This window comes from Macrobrachium nipponense, chromosome 1 (assembly GCF_015104395.2).
Source record: "Macrobrachium nipponense isolate FS-2020 chromosome 1, ASM1510439v2, whole genome shotgun sequence".
Taxonomy (NCBI): domain Eukaryota; kingdom Metazoa; phylum Arthropoda; class Malacostraca; order Decapoda; family Palaemonidae; genus Macrobrachium; species Macrobrachium nipponense.
In genome coordinates this window covers 121304652-121331930 of record NC_087200.1, presented here as the reverse complement: position 1 = coordinate 121331930, position 27279 = coordinate 121304652, and the positions used below count along the sequence as shown (strand labels likewise).

The window sequence follows — 27279 nt, the reverse complement described above, 5'->3', positions numbered from 1 at the left end:
CTTTTTAGCTATCCTCCTCATGTTCCTCTGGTCATTTATTTGCCAGAGAACAGGGGTACTATCTCAATTCAAGGTATTAGACAGCAAATACTCTACTTCATAAAGCAAGCTAATCCAGAATCTTTTCCACATGCTCATGATATTCGGGCTATAGCTACCTCAATTAATTATTTTCAAAATATGAATTTTGATGACCTTAAGAAGTATACGGGTTGGAAATCTCCTCGGGTCTTTAAAACGCCACTATCTAAGAAATATTCAAGCCTTAAAATTTTCCACTATAGCAGCGGGGAGTTTAATCTCTTCTGACTAACTTTCCTTACTTCAATTTCGTCCCATTCCTTATACTGTCACTTTCTACCTGTCCACTCCTCTATCTCGCCACGATGCTCTCACCTCGGTAGATCAGATTCAGCCACCCAAGTATCATGCTTCTCCTTAGAATATCGTTCATTCTTAGATTCGGCTTAATCATACCTGTATATATTGCATTATTAAATGTATATGACTCTTTTACAATTTTGTTTTATGTATACATATTTAGTAATTAAGTTATCAATATAAGTTATATTCTTAAGTTTAGAAATTAAGATTGATGTATACATATTTCGGGATTAAGCTATAATATAAGTTATATTCTTAACTTTAGATATTAAGTTTATATTCTACTATTAATTACTTAATGAAGATTGATCTATTAATGATGTTTTCGTTATCCTTTTTATTAATTTCAATTCATGAGCTTGGAAGGCATTCTCTGGTATTTTTTCACCGGCGAACACAGGTCGACCCAGAAAAGGGATTTTGACGGAGGAAAAATCTATTTCTGGGGAGAGACCTGTGTCGCCCGGTGAAACCCTTTACCCTGTTTCCCATCCCATTCCTTTCCAAGCCATTACTGAAATCTATGGACAGAAGGATGTAAGATGGCGCTCGCATCGGGCTGGGGACTGGGTGAGTCGGAGCGGTGTGGTTGAGACCGCTGTATCGGCACATCCCGTGTTTCATATGTTGACGAAGGAGTAATCTAATTGGAAGATGACCTGTGTTTAGTGGCTTTCACACGCCCTTCCTTTCCTTTATACACGCGCCCTTGAGGTGCTCGCGCAAGGGTAGTAACCTCTGCATACCAATGGTTAACTTTCTCTGGTATATTTGGAAATTATTTATATCAGAAAAGTATTAAGAAGGACCTTTTCACCGGGCGACACAGGTCTCTCCCCAGAAATAGATTTTTCCTCCGTCAAAATCCCTTTTTTAGTGCGGCAAGAAAGAAATTCGCGCTTGCGCGCCTGCGTAACGATTGTAAACAAAACAACACCTTGATCCGTGAAAACTCCCAGCATCCCCCAAGGGCGTGTGATTCAAGAGTTTTCTGCTGGTAGGCCTAAAAAGTATTTTTCTGCAAATTTTTAAAAAAACTTTTGTATGTCGACGTAAAATACGTCCAGTCGGCACCCGAGAGACAAAAAATGTTGACGTAAAATACGTCCAGTCGGCGTATAAGGGCTAGGAAACAGCAAACCTACTACCACAAACCACTCTATCTATAACGAGAAAATATCTGACAGAAGCAGACAACCACACTGGAGAACAGTATATTCTAGTAAAGGAAGCACAAATGACCTACAACAGGTTGCACTGATTTTATCACTGTCATAAATATATGAGGCCTTACAAACAATACCTAACTTCTGTATGGCATTTGCTGAAACTTTCATTACATTTTTCTTAAAAGTTCAATGAGAGTCAAAAGTTACATAAGAAGTTTCATGAAATGAACAATTTGCTTAAGTTTCCAGCATCAAACCAACCTTACCTGCAATACCATCTGCAATATCTTGTGATCTGGAGGATCCTGATTGATGGCTGCTGCTAATTCTTTGGTCTTCTTTTGGATATCTTCAATAGCCACTTCAATTGGAGTCAGCACCCACTGTTAAAGGAAAAATGTGTGTAACTAATTGAAGCAATACACGATTCCATTTCATCCTACAAAATATTACTATCGTGTGACTCTTTACCAAAAAAAAAACCTGTTAGAATATGTGTATTTCCTTTACATCATCATATTTTCCTGAATATGTAAGCTATACCAATAAGACAACTAACACAAAATACAATGAATACATACATGAAAGTAACAAAAAATTACATAACGGATAAGACAGTTTAATATTCAATATTTAATTAATATCCCACATGTGGAATAGCTCCAAAATCATTTCACTGCATTTTGATACAGATGTTTAACTGCATGCATCATCAAAATAATTTTATATTTCGAAGATTCACGTACAATACTTTCAGTTATGGCTGATCTGATTTAAGTGGGGAGATGGGGAAAAATAAACTCTCCAGACATGAGGACCCCTCACCATTATCTGACACCAGTAAGAGGCTTTAGCCTAAAGTGTATCTATCTTATACCCTGGAGATAGTACCATAGGTTCTTACACTACATACACTCAGCCCAAATTCAACCTTCAATTAAATACAGATCCTTGCGGTAAGTTTTATTTCTAATTGTGATGCCTGACAAACACTTTATTCCAAGACTGTTGCTGACTACAGATGTGTACCAGACAGGAACATGGGAGGAGGGTACTATAAGTACGTATAAGATGGTTAATAATTATCAAACATATTGTATTAAATTTCATAATGCATTATTCAATTTACAAACACTTAACTCTTTTTGACAAATAATAATAAATACTTAAGAAGGAAGAAACTTCTAATGTCTGAATCACTTTTATCAAACTGGGATCACCAAATATATCCTTTACTTGCTTGTGATACATGTTCAGTTTGTGAACAACTTTTATTGAAACAATATTTTGCTCAAACTTTACTGCTTGTACCTCATTATGAACATGAACACGCAAAGTTTGGGCTTACTATTGACGAGTTTAGTCAATAGACACAAGGTATATCTGGAAATGATGATGAAGTCAGCTGACATATGGCTATTAAAAATACCAAATTTGTAACTAATTTGTATTTTTCATAACTAACAAACCTGAGGTCTTAACATTAGGATTTACTAGAGCCAAGCTGGAAACCGGTAGAATTAAAATTACACTTGTGAGATCCAGGGACTATTGGCATCTATACCATGTCAGGGGGCATGTATACCCAGAATGCCCATGGCGACCTGTGACCCACCAGTTATATTTCTAACCCACTTTAGACTGCTAGGGGAGGGGTGGTTCGAGGTGGGCCTTTACCTGTTAAGACCTCAGGTTTGTTAGTTATGAAAAATACAAATTAGTCACAAATTTGGTATTTGTTCATATACGGAACAAACCTTCGGTCTTAACATTAGGATAGACTTACTTATTGGAGGGAGGTAAGTCTCTACAACTGACTGGGAGTTTGCCACCTTATCCATTTCCGAATATATTAGGGAAATTCTAAGAGAATGGACAATGAACCTAGAACCAAAGATATAAGCGAATCTATTGGTTTCCCTCACTGGGTGTTGATACCATTCTATGGTTTACTCTTGTCCCTTGTAACTGGATCCACCCTCACCCCTCTCTTCCCTATTATCTAGAGGGGTGTGTTGCTACTGAAAAGTATCATAACCTAAGATAGCTTCACAGTACGGCTGACCACCTCACCTGCATCTAGTCCGTTCCAGCATATGAAGGTACCCTCCTTCATATTGCCCGTAGTTAAAGGAGTAGGAAGAAAGTAGTAAAGAAAAAAGACCAGTAGTAATCCCATTCATTCTACTTTCATACCTTCATCGTAGACTAGACGCAAACTGACCCGCTAGGGGTACTGGATGAGCTATATCACTTGTTGGGCCGCCACCACTGGACCCAAGGAAAAAGTGTCCAAGGATCTATGGGCAACGTCTTTCAAATAAAATGAGGTGAAAGTTGTTTGGCATTTCCACACACCAGCTTTCAGAATTCTCTCCACAGACATGTTCTTCTTAAATGCCAAAGAAGCACTCAAGCCCCTGATGTCATGAGCTCTAGCTCCCACCTGGCTATCTGACCCCCTGTCTTCTGTCATATAAGCATTTCTGATCGTCTCCCTTAGCCAAAACGATATTGTATTCCTGGACACTTCCTTCTTGTTCCATCCTGTACTTACGAACAACCTCCGGCACCCAGGCCTGAGGTGCCTTGTTCTTCTTAAGTACTCCCTTAGTGCCCTGACGGGGCACAGAAGCATCTCACCTTTGTCATTGTCCACAAAGTCTGCAAGGAAGGTATGGCAAAGGAGTCGAATCTGCCGTCCACTATTGTTGGGTTTTGGGTCTTGGCCACAAATTCTGGAACAAACTCAAATACCATTGACCTCCAACCTCTCGAGTGCTTTATGAGATATGACAGGCCATGTAGCTCCCCCACCCTTTTGGTTGAAGCCAGGGCCAATAAGAAGACTGTCTTCAGGGTCAGGCTCCTATCCGTGGACTGCCTTAGTGGTTCGTAGGGGGGTTTTGTCAGACTACTCAGTACCATGGTCAGATCCCAATCTGGGGCTTTTAGTTCCTTTGGTGGACATGACTGTTCAAAGCTCCTCATCAGCATGGCCAACTCCCATGAAGACGAAATGTCCACCCCTTTCATTCTTAAGACTAAGGCTAGAAGCCAGCCCTGTACCCCTTCACTGCAGATACAGACATATGCTTTTCTGTTCTGAGATATATCAGAAAGTCTGCTAACTGCTGAATAGTGGTACCGAGTGGAGACAAGTTCCCTCTACGACACCAATCACAGTATGCTGACCACTTTCCTTGGTATACTGTCGCAGATGATTTTCTGATATTTTCTGCCACCTGAGTTGGCTGCTTTCTGCGAAAACCCTCTCGCTCGGAGGAGATACTTGACAGTAACTCTCTCAGCACATCTATTAGGAGTTCCAGTAGGTCTGGAAACCACTCTGCCTTCGGCCATAACGGAGCTACCAGGGTCATCTTGAGGTTCTGAGACCGCATTACCCTGTTCAGAACCTGACGGATCAGACAAAATGGAGGAAATGCGTACACGTCAGATTGTCCCAAGGGTGTTGTAGCGCATCTTCTGCTACTGCCTCGCGTCTGGGACTCCCGAACAATACACTTCCAACTTTTTGTTGTACCTGGTTGCGAATAGGTCTATGATCGGTCCTTCCCACAACATGAGCATCCTGTCCACTACCTGTTGGTGCAAGGACCACTTCGTTCCCAGAATCTGATCCCTGCGGCTCAACTTGTCGGCCACTATGTTTCTTTTTCCCGGAATATACCTGGCCCTGATGCCTACCAGGTTCTCTACAGCCCACTGATGAAGTTGAACTGTCATCACATGTAACTTCTGAGAAACTAGGCCTCCTTGTTTGTTTATATAAGCTACTACTGTGGTGTTGTCTGACATCAATACTACTGAGTGTCCCTTTACTCTCTCCCTGAATTCCTGTAGAGCTAGAAATGCTGCTTTTAGCTCCAGCACGTTTATATGGAGTTCTCTGTCCTTGCAACTCCATTTTGCTGACACCATCAACTCCTCCATATGGGCTCCCCAGCCTTCTAGTGATGCATCCGAGAACAGCAAGAGGTCTGGAGAGGATTGTTGAAGGGGGACACCCACTGTCAGATTGTCGTCGTTCACCCACCACAGCAAGTCTTTCCTCACTTCTGCCGACAAGGCAATTTGCTCGTACGGGTGATCTACTATTGGTGACCAAAACTCCTTCATCCTCCATTGTAGGGACAGAAGGTGTAGCCTTCCTTGTGGTACTAGCTTCTCCAGGAGGTTAGGATTCCAGTACCACCTGCCACTGCCTTGCTGGCTGTGTTTTTGTTTTCCCAGAAAGGCATTCACCATTTTTCTTGTTTGCATTTCTCTATTCTTTGGTCTGTCGGGAATACTTTGGCTTCTGTTGTGTCTATAACCATTCCCAGATACTCCAAACGTTGACTTGGATCCAACTGCGAATTTTCCTGATTTATCACAGTACCTAGGCTGTGACAAAGAAAGCTGCAGGAGGGTCGCCCTGTCCTGAGTAATTTCTCTCTGGACTTCGCTATCACCAGCCAATCGTCCAGATATCTTATTAGCCTGATCCTGTGAGCATGCGCCCACGTCGACACGAGAGTGAACATCTTGTAAAAACTTGAGAGACGTTGTCAATCCGAAGCACAGGACCTTGAATTCGAAAGCTTTCCCAGCAAGACTGAAGCGGAGAAATTTCCTTGAAGACTGATGGACTGGTATCTGAAAGTATGCGTCCTTCAGATCGACTGTCAGCATAAAGTCCCCAATCCTGACTGCTTGTAGAACCGTTTTTGGAGTTTCCATTTTGAAAACTGGTTTTCCTTATAAAACAGATTCAGAGTTGACAGGTCTATTACTGTCCTCCACTCCCCGTTGGCTTTGGGTACCAGGAAAATCCTGCTGTAGAAGCCTTTTGATGGACTGCATACTTGTTCCACAGCTCCTTTTTCCATCATCTTCTTCAGTTCGTCTTGCAGAATAATGGCCTTCTGAGATTCGTGAGCATAAGCGAAGGTGGGGTAATGGCTGATCTGTCAGGGGCAGGGTTACCTCGAACAGGATCAAATACCCGATCCTGAGAACATCACCACCCACTGCTCTGCCCCTAGTTCCTGCCACACCTTCCAGTGATTTGCCAGGCAACCCCCCACTGGTGTGGCCGAGTGATGAGAGGCGCCCATCCTATCTTCTTGAGCCTCTCCCTCTTCCCCTACTTCCCCTCCCTCTGTTGTTTCTATTGTGAAAGGGCCAATGAGTTAGCCTCTTTGGGGAAGAGGGTCTTCTGGCTCTATTAGGGATGTTATGTCTCACTGTCTTCTGAGATATTTGCTGTTGTCTCCCCTCCAAAAGGAGAGCTTGACTGTTAGACATTTTCCTAACTGCCTGCTGCACCAACCTATCGTTAGTGTCCATCCATCTTCTATCTATCACTCTTCCAGTATGACCTCTGGCAACGGCAGTTGCGACTCCAAGATATCCCCATTCCTCACCGCTAACAGGGAATCCAAATCCACAGTACGGCTTAGTCTAGCCAACGCTGCATCTCTCCTCATTAGCAGGATATTTGCCCACACATTGGCACTTAAGTTTGTCAGGTACGCAATCGCCTTGGAACCTGACTGTAGTAATCTAATGAACAATGATTCATCCACTACTTTTCTTGTCACGTCCGAGGATGCAATCTTCGCCACTGCTGTTGACCAAAGATCTAACCAAGAAGCAGTCTGAAAGACAGAAGAAGCTGTTGCTTCTAACGTAGCAGCCTCTTGGTATGTCATCGAAGGGCACTCCATTTTAACCTGATCCAAGGTTAATCCAGGCCTTAACCTTACAACATTAGGGTTCACTTGTCTAGACAGCAAAGGGACCTTCGGTGTCATAAAATATTTCCTTTGCTTCATCATTGGAGGGGGAATAAATTTAAATGATCTATTAGATCTTAAGGAATTATCCCTTCCTGCAATCTTTGTGTTTACGTGTTGTAAGACCGAATCCGCATGACTTGAACAAGGCAATTCATACGACACCTTGGTATCCCTTTTTAATCCAAATGCCATGTCAATTCCAGGAGGAAGCATACTGGCCGGTGTTTCTGTCTTCTCCGAAAGGTTATTGAATTGACGAATCAAATCAATCACCTCTGCATACGAGGCCAGAAACTCTTGGTTTTCTCCTTCCTCCGGCTCTAATGTATTGTTCTCCGTCACAAGGGATGTTGTCTCACCCCTATCCTCTGGCAAACGGCCCGGAATTCCACGGGCCGCGGTCTCTTTGATCTTTGCTGGCCGCCGTTGGCTCGATCCCGAATAGTCAGCAGGGGAACGAGAACGCCTCACTCTTTCTCTGCTCACGGATCTAGAGTGAGAATCTCGTCTAGATCTCCAAGATGAAGGCTCCCTTGAAACAGATATAACCTCGTCTCTATTAGTATTGGTATCGTTTTCGAGCGTCGGAGAACTCGGCCTCGACCTTTCATCCAGACGGACACTGCCTTCCACGGACGTATCCGCCGAGGTTGCCAACTCCCTATTCTTCGTACTTTTAATAGGAGCCTTATCATCCTTTGTACGTATTTTGAATGGCCTTACGGGCGAAACTGGGACCTGCATTCTATCCTCTGCTGCACCTTTCACCGCCAACGTCGATTTTAACAGCGGTATCGTAGTCTTTGTAATCCGAACTGGCAACTCCGCATCGGCCGCTCAGTCCGTCGCCTCTCTCGCTTGTTCGGATTCTTGCGAACGACTTCGTCTGCTAGCTTTGTGCTTACTAGCCACTGACTTCCCGACCTTCCTGCTGACTTGGATACGAAAGTCTTGGTCTGAAGATGAAGAAGAATTCACTCTTCTCCTCTTAGCCCGAGGATCAGTCGCGAACTCCTGAATCCTCCAACGCTTGACTGGCGCTCGCCGTGACGTTATCGGACTTAGCGATGACGCCGAACTAGAGGAAGAAGACGAAGAAGGCGAATCACACCTTTTCTTTTTGTCTCTCTTATCCATTCTCTTCTCTATATCCTGTAATTTCTGCATTACAGTTTGCATTGCCGAGTCAGAAGGCGTATTTGAGTCTGGGTGCGGCGAAATAGGCCGAGAAGCAGTCTGTGACGTCATCGCGCCTGCCATATCGGTTTGGTGTGATGTATGTTGTGACGTCACCCATCTCGTAGGGAGAGACTGCGCGGCTTCTGCTGGCAACCACACGTTTGCTGCCAAACTACCTCCCACGTTCTGCATCACTGTAAGCATCGAATTTGATGGCGTAGCCGCGGCATTATTCCCCATAAATTGCAAGCCAGGGGGATGAGGAACATTCAGCGCTGCTGGACCCTGCTGTAACCGTGACGCCATATAATGCGCAAGCAAACCATCCAAGGTTGGTACGCCTCGTAGGCCTAGCGCTGACCACGTACTGTCCAACCTATGCGCTTCGGGAGCCTGTGTCTGGAACAAAGATGGCGATGCTCCCCCTCTACCTGCTGGGAACAATGGAGCTTGCATATTATTCATAAAATTACCCAAGACCCCTCCTGACGTTTCCGATACTGAATCGCTAGGAGAAACCGAAGGGGTATGGGACAAATCAAAAGCAGGTGGAGAAACATATGGAGCAGCCTGGTTTATTGTCGATACAAAAGAAGCCGGTCATCCAAAGATGGCGTCACCACCTTCCTTTTGTATTGGCCTTTCTCATAGAACTTTTTCCACTGTTCCACCGACCAACCGCGACAAACAGAACATGGATTAGTAATCGTACATACGTTTTCCCTGCACCTACTACACGTTGGATGAGGATCCCTCGACACCGAAGTTAGAAATCTAGAACAAGGAAAGCCACTGACTCCTGGGCATTTCCTTTGTCTCCTCTTCGAAATGGCAGACGATCCCGATGTTGAGGCAAAAATCTCCATCCTACCACTTATACACTCTTACCGATCACACTCCCACTGAGCACACTCAGAGAAAGAAAAAGCAATAAGAAATGAAAAATGAAATGGATAAAAACGGGCTTTAAATCAGATAGACAGTAAACACGTCTTATCTTAAAGGCGGTAGGAAAATAAACTGGTGGATCACAGGTCGCTGTGGGCATTCTGGGTATACATGCCCCAGTGACCTGGTATAGATGCCAATAGTCCCTGGATCTCACAAGTGTAATTTTAATTCTACCGGTTTCCAGCTTGGCACTAGTAAATCCTAATGTGTAAGACCAAAGGTTTGTTCCGTATATGAACAAATTACTAATAAGGATAAAGCTTAATTTCAAGAGCAATGACCTTTGCATGGTGTGCAGTAAAAAAATATAAGAGCATATCCTTGAGTACAGTCCCTTCATTAATGGCTGGAGTTCTGTTCCCGGCTGAGTGCCAATAACCAAAAATCTCTGGTAACAGGAACATCACAGTAATTATGGTAATAAATGCCGTTTACAATGTCGTAAAAGGCAATAAACCCCTTAACAACACCGATAAACTGCTTACCAGCCCAAAAATCACTTAACAATGCCAATAAACTGGCTAATGACACCGATAAACCGCCTACCGACAACGATAAACTGCCTATCAAAGCCGATAAACCACTTACCAACACCGAAAATTGCTGGCACCGAATATCGTTAACCGGTGCCAAAAACCTGGTTAACAATGTTGTTAGCCAAGCATCATAAAACCAAAACGCGTTATTTGTTGCTGCCGATAAGTGGGGACTGCCTGTACCAATTATTACGCCCGCTTTATCGTAGAGAATCTACTCTCTTAAGTCCACTTTTAGTTACCATTCACTTCCTTGTGAAAGCACCAATTACCTTATATACTCATGTAACACGCAATCTCACGTATCATGCAACCCCTTGAGTCGCCAGATGTGTCATCTGAGTCTCAGGGACACTTGGGATCTCCACACCTACCTGCACCACCAGAACAGGAAAGTGTGAAAATGGTGTAAAATACCCAAACTGAAGTGTGGCAACAACTGCCCAAGCTCCTGAGCCCTGTTGCAGGGTACAGAACCAAGGCAAGCCGAGTCAAACATCATAAGCAGGCCCTCCCAGGAAATTCCAACTCAAGCCACATCTAAGGGTTGGAATTACTCACAGAATGCAAAGCACTTAATGACCAACAGTCAATGAATCTTGATCTTGTCTTCCATAATAAATAACTCAATTTTGTTATTGTTTTTTTATACTTTATGGGGGATTTTGATGATTAAAGGATTAAGTTTGATCATTTGCCAAAACATGAAACCAAGATGAACTCCCTAAGATCAAGTCTAACAAAACTAGAGTGATTTACAAAAAACTTTTTCTTTTGTAATCTAGAGGTTACTCATCAACATTGTGAGAAATTTTTTTGTTTGTTTTCTATCAATATTGTCTCTTATATATTTTTTGTCCAAGACATAAAATAAAAAGGGCATTTTATCAGCTATACAATAAAAAATATTTCAAATTCCAGTCACTGACAGATTTGGTGCTAAGGCAAGTAAAGTAAGTTGTTAAAAAATTTTCCTTTTCAACTAAAATGATATTATTATGATACAATAAAGTTTTATACATACTTACCTGGCAGATATATACTTAGCTATTAGACCCCGTCGTCCGACAGAAATTCGAATTTCGCGCACACGCTACAGGTAGGTCAGGTGATCTACCGCCCTGCCGCTGGGTGGCAGAAATAGGAACCATTCCCGTTTTCTATCAGATTTTCTCTACCACCTGTCTCCTGAGGGAGGTTAGGCGGGCAATTAATTGTATATATCTGCCAGGTAAGTATGTATAAAACTTTATTGTATCATAACAATATCATTTTTATACATTCAACTTACCTGTCAGATATATACTTAGCTGATTCACACCATTGGAGGAGGTTAAAAGACAGCTAACTACTGAATAGACAGGAATCACAACATACGTTGTAAGTAATAAAAAAGTAAAACCTTGGTTCCTACCTGATTAGATGGAAGACATCATGGTTACTGCCCAGAAGTCTGCTTCGTCTCAAGAGCCTCAGCGAGATATTGATCTATGGCTAAAAGTTCTTGTGGGTCTGCCAAAGGGGTCTTATCCGCTTATTCGGCAGAGCCTGGAAGGACTATGTCAATGGGTGCTGATCCACTTACTTGACAAGAACCTTATTCAAGGAGCACAACACCGATCCCGATCACCTTAACCTAACACCCGTGTTAGTTCTAAGATTGCAAGGAGTTATCCCCGAACTCCTCACAAACAAACAATAACTCAAACCACAACCATACATATAACGTAATAGTACAAAACAAAACTATAATAAAAAAAAAAATTTTGTACAACCTAGCTTGTAAGACACATTCCCAGTTCCTTACTGACAAAAGCAACGGCTGCCTGTGCGACATCAAGTACCCTTGTCAGCAGAAAACCAAGAACTCATCTCAAAAGGGAGGTCTTCGTACAAGTATAAATATATAAAAATATATAAAAATTTTAAGGATCGGTATGTGTTCCAAGCCCCAGCACTGTATCCGCTGATACGAAAGGGCCTAGAGAGAAGCACTTCTCATAGGTAACCTTGACGTCTTTTAGATAATGGGATGCGAAGACTGAGTTACATCTCCAGTAAGTCGCATCCAAAATGTCTTTCATGGACATGTTTTTCTGAAATGCTAAAGACGTGGCCACAGCTCTTACCTCATGAGCCTTCACTCGAAGCGTTTTGAAGGAGTCATCAGTGCATTTGTCATGAGCTTCTGTAATTACGCTCCTAACAAAAAATGCTAAAGCGTTTTTGGACATGGGTCTCTTTGGATCCCTTACAGCGCACCATAGACTTTGTTGACATCCTCCGAGTTCTTTCTTCTTCTTAAGATAGAACTTAAGAGCCCTTACCGGGCATAAAGATCTTTCTATCTCCTCTCCCACCAGGTTTGAAAGACCCTTCACTTCAAAACTCCTGGGCCAGGGTTTTGAAGGGTTTTCATTCTTGGCCAGAAACAGAGTCTGAAAAGAACAAATAGCTGAATCTTTCTTATATCCCACTCGAGAATCAAGGGCGTGGATTTCACTCGTTCTTTTAGCGGTGGCTAAGGATAACAGGAAAATACATTTCCTCGTTAAATCCCTAAACGAAGCAAGGTGAGGAGGTTCAAATTTTCCCGATGAAAGGAACTTTAGCACCACATCCAGGTTCCAGCTAGGAGTACGAGCAGATATGGATTTTGGGGTTTTGAAAGATCTTATTAGGTCGTGAAGTCCTTGTCTTCCGCTATTTTTAGGCCTCTATTTCTAAAAACAGCAGAAAGCATGCTTCGATAGCCTTTTATAGTAGAAACCGATAACTGAGATTCCTCTCTAAGGAAAATCAGGAAGTCGGCTACGTTGGTCACAGAGGTATCGGAGGAGGACAGCTTCTTCCTTCTACACCATCTTCTAAACACATCCCACTTCGATTGGTAGACCCGAATGGTTGAAGATCTCCGGGCTCTAGCGATAGCTTTCGCAGCCTTGCTCGAAAAGCCTCTCGCTCTGACAAGTCTTTCGAAAGTAGAAAGGCAGTCAGAGCGAGAGCGGGGAGGTTTTGATGATACCTCTCGAAGTGGGGTTGTTTGAGCAGATCTGTCCTGTTTGGAAGAGATCTGGGGAAGTCCACCGTCCATTCCTGTACCTCTGTGAACCAATCTTGAGAGGGCCAAAACGGGGCGATGAGAGTTAGTCTCGTCCTTTTTGACGCCACAAACTTCTTCAGAACTACTCCTAGTAGTTTGAATGGGGGAAAGGCGTAGGCGTCTAGGCCTGACCAATTCAACAGAAGGGCATCTACCGCTATAGCTCTCGGATCTTCCACCGAGGAGCAGAAGTTCTCTATCCTCTTGGATAGGAAGGTTGCGAACAGGTCTATCTGTGGCCTCCCCCACAGGGACCAAAGGCTCTGACACACTTGCGAGTGGAGAGTCCACTCTGTGGGGAGGACTTGGTTCGTTCTGCTGAGCCTGTCCGCCCTCACATTTTTCTCTCCTTTCACAAACCTCGTTAGGAAGGAAATGTTCTTTTCTTTTGTCCATGTTAAAAAGATTCCTCTTTATCTTGTAAGGGAAAACGAATGCGTCCCCCCCACCCCCTGTTTTCTGATATTGTCTGAGTTGACCTGTACCACTTGATCTCTGACCTCTGGTTCGAAGAACTTTAGGGCTAGGAAAACTGGCGCACGCAGTTCCTTGGCGTTTACATGCCAGGCTTCCTGTTCCTTCTTCCATAAGCCTGACACTTCTTTTGCCCCTAAAGTCGCCCCCCATCCCTTCTCTGATGCGTCTAAGAATAATATTTGCTCGGGGTTCCGAACCTCCAGACACATGCCCTCGTTCTTTTCTAGAGGGATCAGCCATCACTTTAGGTGATTCTTCACCTCTAAGGGAATCGAGAAAGTGTCTGTCAATTGTCCTTCTTTCCAATTCCACATTCTTTTAAGAAGAATTGAAGAGGGCGTAGGTGGAGTCTTCCTAGGGAAATAAACTGTTCTAGAGAGGAAAGAGTCCCCAGAAGGCTTAACCATTCCTTCGCTGAACTGCATTCTTTCCCTAGGAAGTTCGAGACTTTCTGTAAGCCCCAGAACGAGTCTTTCCTGGGAAGGAAAAGCCCGAAAACCCGAGAATCCATCCGAATCCCCAGATAAACTAAGTTCTGGCTGGGGATCATCTGCAATTTCTCGAGGTTCACGAGTAATCCTAGAGATTGCGTTAGATTCAATGTTGTGTGCAAGTCCTCCAAACATTGCTTCTCCGACTTGGCTCGGATGAGCCAATCGTCCAGATAAAGGGAGATGTTTATCCCTGTAGATGAAGCCATCTGGCCACATTCCTCATCAGATACGTGAATACCTGGGGGGCCGTAGAGAGGCCGAAGCACAAGGCCCTGAACTGGAAGATCTTTCCTTGTGTCATAAACCTGATACTTCCTCGACAATGGGTGAATTGGAACATGAAGTAAGCATAAGCATCCTGAAGGTCCAGGGAGACCATCCAGTCTCCCGGACGCAGAGCTGAAAGAACGAAGCCGAAGTCTCCATGGAGAATTTCTTCTTCTCCACGTAACGGTTCAGGATGCTTACGTCTAGGACAGGTCTCCATTCCCCGAAGCCTTCGAGACTAAGAAAAGGCGGTTGTAAAATCCCGGGGAGTGAGGATCCTGCACTACTTCTATCGCTTCTTCTTTGTTCCGCATCGTTACCACCGTTCTGAAGAAGAGTCTCCTTCAGAACAGGGTCCTTGTACTTCGCCGACAGTTCCCTCGGAGTTGTAGACAAGGGCAGTCTGTTTAGGAAAGGAATGATGTAACCCTTCTCCAGAACAGACAAAGTCCAGGGGTCGGCCTCCCTCATGGCCCAGGCTTCTACAAACCTTAGAAGCCTGGCACCTACAGGTGTTTGGAGGACTTGAATGCTATTTCAACTTTTTAAACGGTCGGATGGAAGACCTTCCTCATTTGTCGAAAGTCTTTCTTTTCGTTGGTGGTTGAGATGAGGAGCCTCCATGAAAGGGCACAAGAGGAGTACGAGCCGTTTTCTTGACAACTGGTACTGCCGGTCTATTCTTCTTAGTAGATTGTACCAAAAGATCTAGCGTTGCCTTCTCAGATAGTGAACGCGAGATGTCCTTAACTAACTGAGAAGGGAATAGATGATCCGAAAGAGGAGCGTAGAGTAGAGCTGACCTCTGAGAAGGAGATACCGCTTTGGTCAAAAAAGACCCAAAAAGTGATCTCTTTTTGACCACTCCAGACCCGAAAAGAGAGGCCAGTTCTCCCGAACCATCTTGCACTGCTTTGTCCATGCATGACAAGATACTGTGTAAAACCTCTGGATCAAGAAAGTCTGGATCTCAGGTCTTTTTAGCCAGCACCCCAAGGGACCAATCCAGGAAATTGAAAACTTCCAATACGTGGAAAAGTCCCTTTAGGAGCTGGTCTAACTCGGACATGCTCCACGAAGCTTTAGCCGAATTAAGGGAGTGTCTTCTTGAAGAATCCACTAGGCTGTTCAAAGTCCGATTCTGCCGATGAAGGGAGCATCAGGCCCATAGCTTCTCCCGTCCTGTACTAAATGCCTCTCCTCCCCGCAAGTTTGGAAGGAGGAGAGCAATACACCGTTCTCAAGGACTCTTTCTTAGTGATCATCCAAGTATTAAGAGACTGCAGAGCTTTTTTCATCGATATTGCAGGTTTCATTTTTAAAAATGAAGAAGACTTTGGTGTCTTCGTGTTTGAGAAGAGTGATCTAGGAGACGGACTGCCAGACCTATCAGTTTTCTTCTCTTGTACTTCCAAAGAGATCTCTGCAATGCCCTGAGAAGTCGAAGTAGATACTGTTACTTTCGAAGGGCCATCTATTTTGTCAGGTGTCTGGCTTTCTCAAAGAGTCTTACGTTTGGAAGGTGATCTACTTCCAAACGAAGAATCACTGATAACTGAAGCTCCGCGCCTGGCTGGCTCCTCGCGCCTGGCTGGCGCCTCGCGCCTGGCTGGCGCCTCGCGCCTGGTTGGCGCTTCTCGCCTGGGAGAAATCTCGCTCTCATCTGGCGCCTCGCGCCTGAAAAGCGCCTCACACTTGGTTGGCGCCTTGCGCCTGGTAGGAGCCTGAAACTGGCAGGGTTTTCATTAAAGACTGACGAGTCCGAGACTGGAGAATCGTTATCCGAAGAAGACAAATCTCTCGGACGAACCTGATATAAGGACGGTTTAGACCTTTTAATGGGCAGATACGAATCCTTCCTTCTTGGAGGATCTCTGGAGAGAACTCCAACGAGAGAAGCGATCAAATCCTGCATATTTCTCAGAATCCTCATAGTTTCTCTGTTCCTGTCCAAAGGAGGGGAAGGAGAACGGTCCTTATCATTTTCCCACGAATCTGCAGGAGAAAGCAACAAACAGGAGAAGAGGGTACAAAATTACTAATTAGATCGCTAGAAAGAGAGCTAGGCAGGGTTTTGGAAGAAGCCTTCCTCGCCCTGTCTCTTTCTAACTTCTTCAAATAAGAAGTTAGCGACTTCCACCCTTCAGCACTCAAACTCTCGCATTCGTGACAAGTGTTATTGAAAGAGCATTCATACTTTCTACACGATTTACAAACAGTGTGAGGATCAACCGATGCTTTTGCATTCTCACCTTGCAGCCCTCATTCACACACATTTTCACCACACTTCCAGAGTCAGATATCATGATGAAAAATCCAATCCAAATCCAATCAACGGTCCACAATAGCGTATGCCAATACAACGATCCAAATACGTCACCAAAAAATCCAATATGAAGATCAACTGCGATGCAAAAAACGAAAATCAGCCGGAGGAACTAACCACATTGTTGTCAGTAGCGCCGACAGAGAAAATCTGATAGAAAATGGGAATAGTTCCTATTCCTGCCACCCAGCGGCAGGGCGGTAGATCATCTGACCTACCTGTAGCGTGTGTGCGAAATTCGAATTTCTGTCGGACAACGGAGTCTAATAGCTAAGTATATATCTGACAGGTAAGTTGAATGTATAAAACTAATTTCTGGGCTCAGTTCGTGTCGCTGCGCGAAATATCCCTTTAATCCATTATTTCTAAGGTAAATGCACTAACACATACCACAGAATAAATAAAATAAAGAAAAGGTCAGTACCACTGACTCGCTCACCCTCTAAGAGGGCGTCGGTATGAACACTAGGGTAGGGCGAGTGAGACCACTACCACGAACCTCTTACCAATAGAAATCTCCTACGACAAAACCCCCACAAGAGGGGAGCCGACCCACAGAGTGGGCAGCAACTACTACTACTCCATCCCACGCTGCCGACTGCTGCGCCTCTGGTGGCCATCCTTTCAGTTAGCGCACTGTGTACAACACGTACTTTTTTGTTCTATGTGTTTTTGTGCCCCTTACGAGGATTTATCTAGATATGGAGCGTTCAGCCATCGCATCGGCTAAGTTGAGTAATCTGTTAAGGTTTCTATTGGTTTTTTCCAGCTTTGAGTCAGTATTTGCCGTTTTTTAGGTATAAATACTGGCTCTTGGTCGGAAGCATGGCGGCATTGTTCTGCCTCGTGGCGGGTTCGTTCTTGGTCTTCCATACCTAGAACCTTCCCTTGACTTACGCTCTATTGCTAGTTATCTATATTATGTTAGGGGTCCAGCCTACTTGGTTTATGTCATGCATGCATGTCTTCTTTACCTTGCGTAGGCAATTTTCCATCCAGACCCTAGCCACAGCTCTTAGTATCGGCCCCGGCTAGCTTTGAGTGGTAGACTTTCTTTCGGGTTAGTCGTACACTCCTGGATTTTTTCTCCTACTAATTTACTTTCTTACTTTCATTTTAATTTAATTTTAGTGATTTTATGTATTTTAGGTTAGCCTACGGCGTCTGGCATATTACGTAGCCTAGGTCCTGTATTTCATGGTCCCCACCAGTTTATTGCTTCCTCTCATCAGTTTTGTTCCTTCTCGATAGCATCTCACTGATTAGTTGGTTGCTTTAACCTAGGCTATGTTTATTGATGTGTTTTCTTTATGTTTACCGCCCGTCCGGGTCCACCATGTGATCGCGAAGCAGCCAGGCGCCCGTCCAGTCACCCTACCCTCCTCCCGCTCTCCCATAGAGCGGGGGGAGGGAGGTCCGTCCTCGCTCGCTCCACCCGTGCCTGTCTCCCTCTCTCCCTATGCGGAAGGGGAGGAGTAGGGGAGGCTGGACAGACCCAGGACTGGACTTGACCGTTCTCTTGCTTCACGGTGCGCTGGGGTGGCTAGGTAGGGGGATGGCCTTCCCCCTCCTTTGGTTACTCCGTTGTTTGCTCGAGTCTGTTTCGCCCTCTCGCTCCTTCCCGGATTGTTGGTGCTTTTTTATCTTACCGGAGCTCCGTCAATCACGTGGAAGGTTGCTAGTTCCCCCTTGCGGGCGGACCTCAGGCGTACAGTTGGTCTTTTCTAACCATCCCGTCTCGCTGATATCGCGAGACGAACACCGCCGCGAACCGGAATTATTCCGGTACTTAGTGCTAATTAGGCTTAAGTGTATTTGTGTTTATTTTAAGCTATCATAAGTTTAATTTAAGCTAGCTTAAGCCGAGTCCCTCCCTTACCTACGTTGTCACACCGGACCATTCCGGGGTTATAGCCTATTCAGGCGGTAAGGGAGGGGTTATGCCCAAAATTTTTTCGCTCTCCGGCATGCAGCGGAGTTCTATTAGCCTATTAGCCTGTAAGTGATGTCTTTTAGGGTACTCATGTATCTTTTCACTTACAGACCACCAACTGTGAGCATCCAGGATGCAACGCCATGCTCCAGGACCCCTGTGGACATGAAGTCTGCAGGTCCCACGCTCCATGCGCGACTCCGCACGGGAATCTGCAGGTCTGGTTCCACGAAACCTGCACCATATGTTACGATCTCGTGAGTCAGTTCTTAGACGGGGTAAGTATTCCCAACTCCGTTCGGTAATTCCAATAAATGTTTTAGATCTTAAGTTTAATTTTAATCTTTTATTTTAAGCTTAAGCTCTTTTTATATTGGATGGTACATCCCCTATGTCTTTAGACTAAGCCTAATATTAGTTAAGTTTTGTTTTAATCTTAAGTTTAAACTTAAAACTAATGAACGCCCTCTCTTCCAGGCTCCCGCCGTTAGAGATACCGCTCTAGCAACCCTGAGGGCTTGGGTCGGCGGATTCGGGAAGAACGCCGCCAAGGGACAGCCCTACATCCTAGAGAAGAGGTTGGCTGTCCTAATCTTCCCCGGCGGCAAGTCGACGGGTTACGTCGACCCGGCAGAGGCAGCCCCGACTATGGCGGCGATTCATCAACAGCTCGCCGCTTCGATAAAGGAACCAGGCCAAGATATCTCGTCGGATGTCGCGACACTTGATTTGAATATAGAACCCATGGTAGGTGTTGACGACCTGTTGGTCGAGGTAGGTACGTTGGACGCCCAAGGGCTTCCCTTGGGCGCCACTGGGTCTTCTACTCCTGCTAATTCTCCAGCTTCCTTCCAAGGCTTTACAGGAGCTGAGCTCCTTTATACTTCACCCGACGCTTCGGTAAGACCTAAGGTCAAGGGCCAGAAGGTTGTAAAAACCCTCAAAAAGACGTCGTCGTCGTCCAAAAAGACTTCGTCGGCGTCAACATCTCGTAAGTCTCCGGCTGCAAACCCCGGAGCAGAGAGGTCTAGAGCTTCTGCTTCAAGCTCCAAATCCTCAAAGAGCAGGTCTTCCAAGGAGAGGCCCTGTACTCCGGCTGAGCCAGCAGTCTCTCCTCTCCCCTTGGTACCTGTTCCAAGTTACCCATCCACCTCCGCAGCAGCTCCGGTTTTGGATCCCAATGCTGGACTGTTGCAACACATGGGAGACTTGGTCGGCTCTCTGAGGAGCAGCATGGAGCAGATGTTCTCCCGGTTGTCCGACAGGATTACGCCTCAGGACAATATCATCGCCGGACTTAATCAGGTCCCCTCCTCTAGCTACTCCCCCAGCTTTCGGCACCGGACTAGCTCAGCTCCCACCTCATGACTCTCTGCCTCCGTTCTCTATGAATAACCCCTGGAGAGTGGCGTCATACGCCCCTTTCCAGGACGGTCTTATTTCCATTCCGGAGTGTGGTACTCGAAGGATTGAGGACTTCGAGTTCTACCCGGAGGGTCTCCAACCGCCGTTCATTGGCTACGCCAGACTCACTGACGCAGCCATGACTAGAGATGACAAAGTCCCTAAGGAGACAGTCCTCTACTCACGTGACCAGGCTCAAAGAGAATGGCTCAGGTGTTTAGAGGATATGGATTGTTCGAATACGAGAATTCAAGCCTTCAAAGAGTCCCTTCACCATTTTTACGATGGAGGAGGGAACTCCTCTTCCCTTTCTCAGCAAGATAGCAACGGTCACTATTCCAGCTGCCCAGAAGGGGGAGTCGTTGCCACAGTTAAGGGAAGCAGACCCCACATCTCCTTTGCTCCCTTCACTCGGAGAATTGTGGGAAGATTTGCCCAACACCTTTTCGGCTGGCAAACTCAAACCAGACTGTGCTATGGATCAGTTTGGTGAGAAGCTGCCTAGGCTCCGGACAGCCTCATTCAAGCTGAATTTGAGGCCAAGACTAGGCTCGCCAGGTCCATTAATACCATGGCAATGACTGAAGTAGCGACGATTTCTTACGGTTCTGACCGCTCTTCAAGCTCCTCACCAAGTCACTGACGCAAACAGTCCAGTCTGACATGTTTGAGTTCGCTACAGCCAGAACTAACTGCCGGAAACATGTCCTCCAGGAAGCAGCTATTCTCATGAGCCAAATAAGTTGCTTTCATTCAACATCTGGGGGCAGACCTCTTTCCTGATTCGATGGTAAAGGAGGTCCAGGCGGAAGCGACAAGGCTTAACCAAAGCCTTAAGGATCGTTGGGGTCTCACTGCAAAGAGACGCCAAGACCAAGCAGCAAGAGGTAAGTCTCAGAGGAAACTGAAACGTTATCAGCCTTACCAGAAAAAAAGCAGCAACGCTTCACCCAGGCTGTTTCTGGCTGTTCCTTTAGTACAATCAGCCCAACCCTCTACTTCTAAGGCTCAATCACAGCCCATCTACGTGATTCCCCCAGCCTCAACCTTCCACCTCCTACGCTGTCTCCCAGCCTTCAACCAAGTGTTCGAAGGCCAGGCCTTTCAGCAATACGACCGCTTTGGCAGGGGAGGCAGAGGTAGGGGGATCCTTTCGTCAAAGAGAGGATCAGGAAGGTCTCTCAACAGGGGAAAACACTTCCGTGGAGGCCGCGGAGGTCACTCAACCCAGCAGCAGTGAGAGCTCGAAGGTAGGAGGGAGGCTGTTTCTCTTCCGGCACCGGTGGGGATTCAGCAAGTGGGCACAGAGTATTGTGTCGAAAGGCCTGGGTTGGAGTTGGGTTGCGGATCCTCCTCCATCCAGACCTTTCCTTCAACTTCCATCAAAAGAAATGACGGAGTATGCGGAGGACCTCCTTCAGAAAGGAGCAATAGCGAGAGTCAACAGATTAAAGTTTCAAGGTCGCTTATTCAGCGTTCCAAAGAAAGGCTCACAAAAAAGAAGGGTAATCTTAGACTTGTCCCGCTTAAACTTGGCCATTCGCTGCGACAAGTTCAAAATGCTGACCATCTCGCAGGTGCGGACCTTACTTCCCCGTGGGGCCGTCACCACCTCTATCGATCTTACAGACGCATACTATCATATCCCTATTGCAAGACACTTTTGCCCTTATCTGGGCTTCAAGATAGGAGATCAAGCATTCTCCTTCAAGGTAGTTCCCTTCGGTCTGAACGTGGCACCCAGGGTGTTCACGAAGTGGCGGAAGTAGTCGTCCAACAACTGAGGTCTCAGGGGATAATGGTAGTAACGTATCTCGACGATTGGTTGATTTGGGCTCCAACAGTCGAGGAATGTCACAAAGCCACACTGAAAGTAATCCAGTTCCTAGAGTATCTGGGGTTCAAGATAAACAGGACAAAATCAAGACTCACTCCGGAGTCCAACTTTCAGTGGCTGGGCATTCAATGGAATCTATCCTCCCATACTCTGCGATTCCATCAGCCAAGAGAAAGGAAATAGCGAAGTCAGTAAAGCAATTTCTAAAGCACAAATTTGCTTCAAGGAGAAGCCAGGAAAGAATCCTGGGTTCCCTCCAATTTGCCTCAGTGACAAACATCTTGATGAAAGCCAAACTGAAAGACCTAACCAGAATCTGGCGCTCACGAGCAAATGTCAGATCCAGGGACAAGTTGTCATCAGTCCCACAGATTCTACGGAATCGTCTGCGCCCCTGGGCAAAAGTGAAGAACCTGTCAATATCAGTACCCCTTCAGTTTCCTCCTCCGGGGAGTTACCATCCACACAGACGCTTCATTAAGCGGCTGGGGAGGATATTCTCAGTTCAAGAAGGTTCAAGGAACCTGGTCACCCCAGTTCCGCCAGCTTCACATAAACGTATTAGAAGCGATGGCAGTGTTCTTGACTCCGAAGAGGTTATGTCCGCCAAAGAACTCCCACATAAAGCTAGTTCTGGACAGCGCAGTGGTAGTCCATTGCGTAAACAGGGGAGGCTCCAAGTCACGACATCTGAATCATGTCATGGTAGCCATCTTCTCCCTGGCGGACAAGTTCAGTTGGCACCTCTCCTCCACCCATATAACTGGAGTGAGAAACGTCATAGCAGATGCTCTATCCGCTCAGTTCCTCTGGAGTCGGAATGGTCACTGGACAACAGTTCGTTCCAATGGATTCTCCGGAGGGTTCCAGGTCTACAAGTAGATCTATTCGCATCTCAAGTGAACCACAAACTCCCATGTTATGTGGCCCCCAACCTGGACCCTCTGGCCTATGCCACGGACGCCCTGTCCATAGATTGGAACAACTGGGAGAAGATTTATGTCTTTCCTCCAGTGAATCTTCTCCTGAAGGTACTGAACAAACTCAGGACGTTCAAGGGTCAAGTAGCTCTAGTAGCCCCAGACTGGCCGAAGAGCAATTGGTACCCTCTGATTCTGGAACTGGGGTCTTCGTCCTCTTCGAATTCCCAATACCCAGGCTCTCCCAGTCAGTACAAACGAAGACTGTGTTCGCTTCCTCAGGAATTCTCAAAACCCTAACTTTATGGACTTCGTGAAGTTTGCGGCTAAAAAAGATGCAGATATTGATCCACGAAATATTCTTTTCTTGGAATCTGATAAAAGGGATTCAACTTTGAGACAGTATGATGCTGCAGTCAAAAAGTTGGCAATCTTCCTGAGAGAATCAGATATTAGAATCATGGACAATCAATTCAGCTATATCCTTTTTCAGATCTTTATTTGAAAAAGGCTTAGCAGCTAGCACTATTACGACAAACAAGTCAGCCTTGAAGAAGATTTTTCAACTCGGGTTCAACATAGACTTGACAGACTCTTACTTCTCGTCTATTCCCAAGGCTTGTGCTAGACTTAGACCTTCAGTGAGGCCTACGTCAGTGACGTGGTTCTTGAATGATGTTCTAAAGCTGCTTCAGAAACAGACAATACGACATGTTCATTTATAATGCTCTTAAGAAAAACTGTATTTTTATTAAGCTTGGCTTCAGGAGCTAGAATTTCAGAACTGTCGGCGTTATCCAGAGATCCGAATCATATAGAATTCTTCCCACAGGGGAAGTTCTACTTTCTCCGGAACGTAGCTTTTTAGCAAAGAATGAGGATCCTTTGTTGAGGTGGGAACCGTGGAAGGTTATACCCCTTCCGCAAGATGTTTCTCTTTGTCCAGTATCGACCTTACGAGCCTTTCTGTCCAGGACATCCTCATCCTCGTCGGGTCCTCTCTTTAAGAGAGGAAAAGGTGGTACTTTATCTATTAAAGGTATCAGACAACAGATCCTGTACTTTATTAAACAAGCCAACCCTGATTCCTTCCCTAAAGCTCATGTCAGGGCAGTTGCCACCTCAATTAATTAACTATTTCCAACACATGAATTTTGATGATTTGAAAAAGTATACTGGATGGAAATCGCCGACAGTATTTAAGCGTCATTACTTAAAGTCCTTGGAAGCTCTGAAATTTCAGCAGTTGCGGCGGGTAACATAGTTTCCCCCAACTCTGGCTTAATCTTAGTTGAAGATCCAGTTCTTTCTACCTATCTCATTCAACAGTTTGTCTATACCTACCATGTTCATCTACGTCTACCTTGAGTCTTAGCTGCTCTTGTGATGGTACAGTGGGTGTCCCTTATTTTTTTGCTAGGGTCACCCACAATTGTTTGTATATTCTGATCTCTATGATGTGGTCCCCTTATTTTTATGCTAGGGTGACACATCTACATTTGCAATGGTTACGGGTTTTGTATATTAAGACATATACATTTGTTTACTAAATTATTTTCTAAGTTTGTTCAAATTCATTTTATTATTATAATTGCTTTATTTACTTTTGTACATATTAACTATACACAAATGTTAAGTTCAACATATATTCCATGTAAGCCCTGTACATATATGTTAACTTCAAGCTAATTTTAAGGAATATTTTCTAACTTGTATAATTGTGTATATGTATATTTCTTAGCAATTATATTTCTTTATTTTATTTTAAGTTTTATTGAGACCTTATTTATTTATTTTCTTTTACAATCTTGTGCTAATTCTCTGGTACGATTTCGCGCAGCGACACGAACTGAGCCCAGAAAAGGGATTTTGACGTAAGGAAAAATCTATTTCTGGGCGATTGGTTCGTGTCGCCCAGCGAAATCCCACCCTACCCATCCCTGCGCTCAAGATTGTCTGCTAACTTCAGGATGGCCACCAGAGGCGCAGCAGTCGGCAGCGTGGGATGGAGTAGTAGTAGTTGCTGCCCACTCTGTGGGTCGGCTCCCCTCTTGTGGGGGTTTTGTCGTAGGAGATTTCTATTGGTAAGTGGTTCGTGGTAGTGGTCTCACTCGCCCTAGTGTTCATACCGACGCCCTCTTAGAGGGTGAGCGAGTCAGTGGTACTGACCTTTTCTTTATTTTATTTATTCTCTGGTATGTGTTATTGCATTTACCTTAGAAATAATGGATTAAAGGGATATTTCGCTGGGCGACACAAACCAATCGCCCAGAAATAGATTTTTCCTTACGTCAAAATCCCTTTTTTTTTCTTAAATTTTTATACTTCAGGAGGATTTTGATCATTTAAGGATAAAATCAATTTTCCTAAAAAAAATTTTTCTTGCATAGTCTAATTCATGCAGCAATGAGAGAAACTTTTTGTTTGATTTCTATCATTACCTTCTCTTACATTATTTGTCCAAAATATATAAAACTAAAACTTTTTGTGCTAAGTAAGGTAGTACGTACATATTCTATAAATTTTCACTTTAGCAACCCTACCTCGATTTTTTCTTACTTTTTAAACTTTAAGGGGATTTTGATGATTTATGACTTTTACATAACTAACAGTCATCACTGACAACAACCATTAACTTAATACTGTACTACTGGAAACAAAAACTCACCGACATTCTGTCCACAACTTGGATTCTAGTCTTAACATAAGGGAATGTATGGTTCGTTGTTAGAATGGTTTTACGTTTGTACTGTTCATTAAGATCTCCGTGAGCTCTTCCGTCAGGTGTAAAAGGTGTTGAGAATATGAATCTCTCTGGAATATAAGGGAAAAGTCAACTTAAAACGATCATACTGAAAGTAAAACACTGCAACTCAAAAAAGGTCCACAATCTAATGATATAGAAAACTCTCACTGAACATGGTAATTGCAAGTAAAAATATAAATGCAATAAAACAATCACAATGAAAAACTTCAAGAATTTAAAATTTTACTTATAAGAATAGGGAATATCTAAACAGACATTTAGAATAGCAAACATCCTTACTGATATTATAGTTCTTCTCAAATGAAGTCACTCGATCTCTATATTCATATTCATCAAAGTGAGGTTCAACGTAGGTGATCTGGATGTAGGCCTTGTCTGAGCAAAGTTTTGTAATATCAACTGTGTTACTGTCCTTAATCATAATTATGTTCTCTGCTCCAAACCGATCCCCATAAAAGCTCTGAAAAAAAATAGACATTACAATTGTAAGAGTATAATATATACAATCTTTCACATAGTGTTATTATCTATTCCTTAATTTTTTTTATTATGCATTGTTTTACAAAATGCTCAATCGCTTGAAATATTGGGTTTTGCTGTATGTAAGCCACTGTTACACCCATCTGACTCATTGTGGTCCTCCTTTCAGTACTTACTGAACCTAAGGAGTTACTTGATAGCGAGATACTGTATCATTCATAAGTGGGTACAAAAAAACAACAGGTAATGATTACAATTAACACAAAACTTTATAAAATCAAGTGAAATACACTAAGTCATAGAAAGAATAATTAATATTTCTTACCAAAGCACTTACAACAATATACATTTGCTACTCTAATCAGAACAACAACCCAGAACCCAAACAAGAAATTATGAAAGTATACTAAGGTAAAAAACTTCTTCAATATTTTAATGTAGACTCCAACCAGAAAGCATGTCATAAAAGTTAGATTTCTTCCTAGATTCAAAACTTCAATCAATAAATTTTTGTAGCAGCCATTTGGAAAAGCATGCCTCCACAATAAAGTTGAGGACCTTACTATAAATGTGGACAACTTTGCTCAAGTCATGCATAATAATAGCAACAAATCTTTCAAAAAGTACCATTTAAGTATGTATCCCTGAATTATATTACTTAACCATGAATACAGTACATATGTAAAATATAAATTTTTATAGTAAAATTTATTTCTTAAATACTTTCTTCTCTATAAGACAGCTGTATTTCCACAACGGCAGGAGGACGCTAGTGTGTAAAAAATTAAAAGTTTGATACGATTTAATTTGAACAGTCTACTTGCCCTACTCTTTCTTGTGGTTTAAGCATCTATAGTTTTCCATTCCGTTTTTTCTGTTGTCCACAGGAGTGGGGAGGTGGAGGGGTAAATATTTAAAAAGTATTTTATAAAATGTGCTATTTTTTAAATGAATCTTACCTCTCTATTACAATAGCTGATTCCTGCTTTGAACAAAGCAGGTGGGAAAGATCTGAGGACAAACTGAATTACCCCGAAAGAAAATCATCCATCTGCTGGTAGTGCCACCAAGCAAGGACTAATTCATTAGCTAATAAGACCACTGAACAATGCTGAAAAACAGTAGAATAATGAAGGGCAAGCTTACCAAATACAACATAGGTACCTTCACACTCACGAAAACTTGACTGTTCAGGCTATGAGAGAGCTCTACATGATTCATATTGAATTTCCTCATCTCACACAT

The 27279-nt window shown here is 44.0% G+C and overlaps 2 protein-coding genes across 2 annotated transcripts in view; one reads left to right on the top strand and one right to left on the bottom strand.

Annotated features, from left to right (window-relative positions):
- LOC135219591 (dedicator of cytokinesis protein 7-like) overlaps window positions 1-27279 on the top strand; it is a 492066-nt gene that overhangs the window by 376076 nt on the left and 88711 nt on the right.
- On the bottom strand, window positions 1060-27279 carry LOC135220051 (dedicator of cytokinesis protein 6-like). Its single transcript, XM_064257381.1, has 5 exons — window positions 27181-27279; window positions 25834-26014; window positions 25456-25601; window positions 1820-1936; window positions 1060-1146 (listed from the first exon to the last, which is right to left on the bottom strand). Exons 1-5 carry the CDS (start codon window positions 27277-27279, stop codon window positions 1060-1062), a joined length of 630 nt encoding a protein of 209 aa, XP_064113451.1.

Excerpts from the sequence above, each read along its gene's own strand:
- LOC135220051 (XM_064257381.1), bottom strand. The coding sequence starts at position 27,279 with ATGTGTGAGATGAGGAAATTCAATATGAATCATGTAGAGCTCTCTCAT. Across the intron at positions 26,015-27,180 it reads AGGTACCTATGTTGTATTTG|AGCTTTTATGGGGATCGGTT; the intron begins GTAAGCTTGCCC and ends ATTTTTTTTCAG. Across the intron at positions 25,602-25,833 it reads TGAGAAGAACTATAATATCA|AGAGATTCATATTCTCAACA; the intron begins GTAAGGATGTTT and ends CTTATATTCCAG.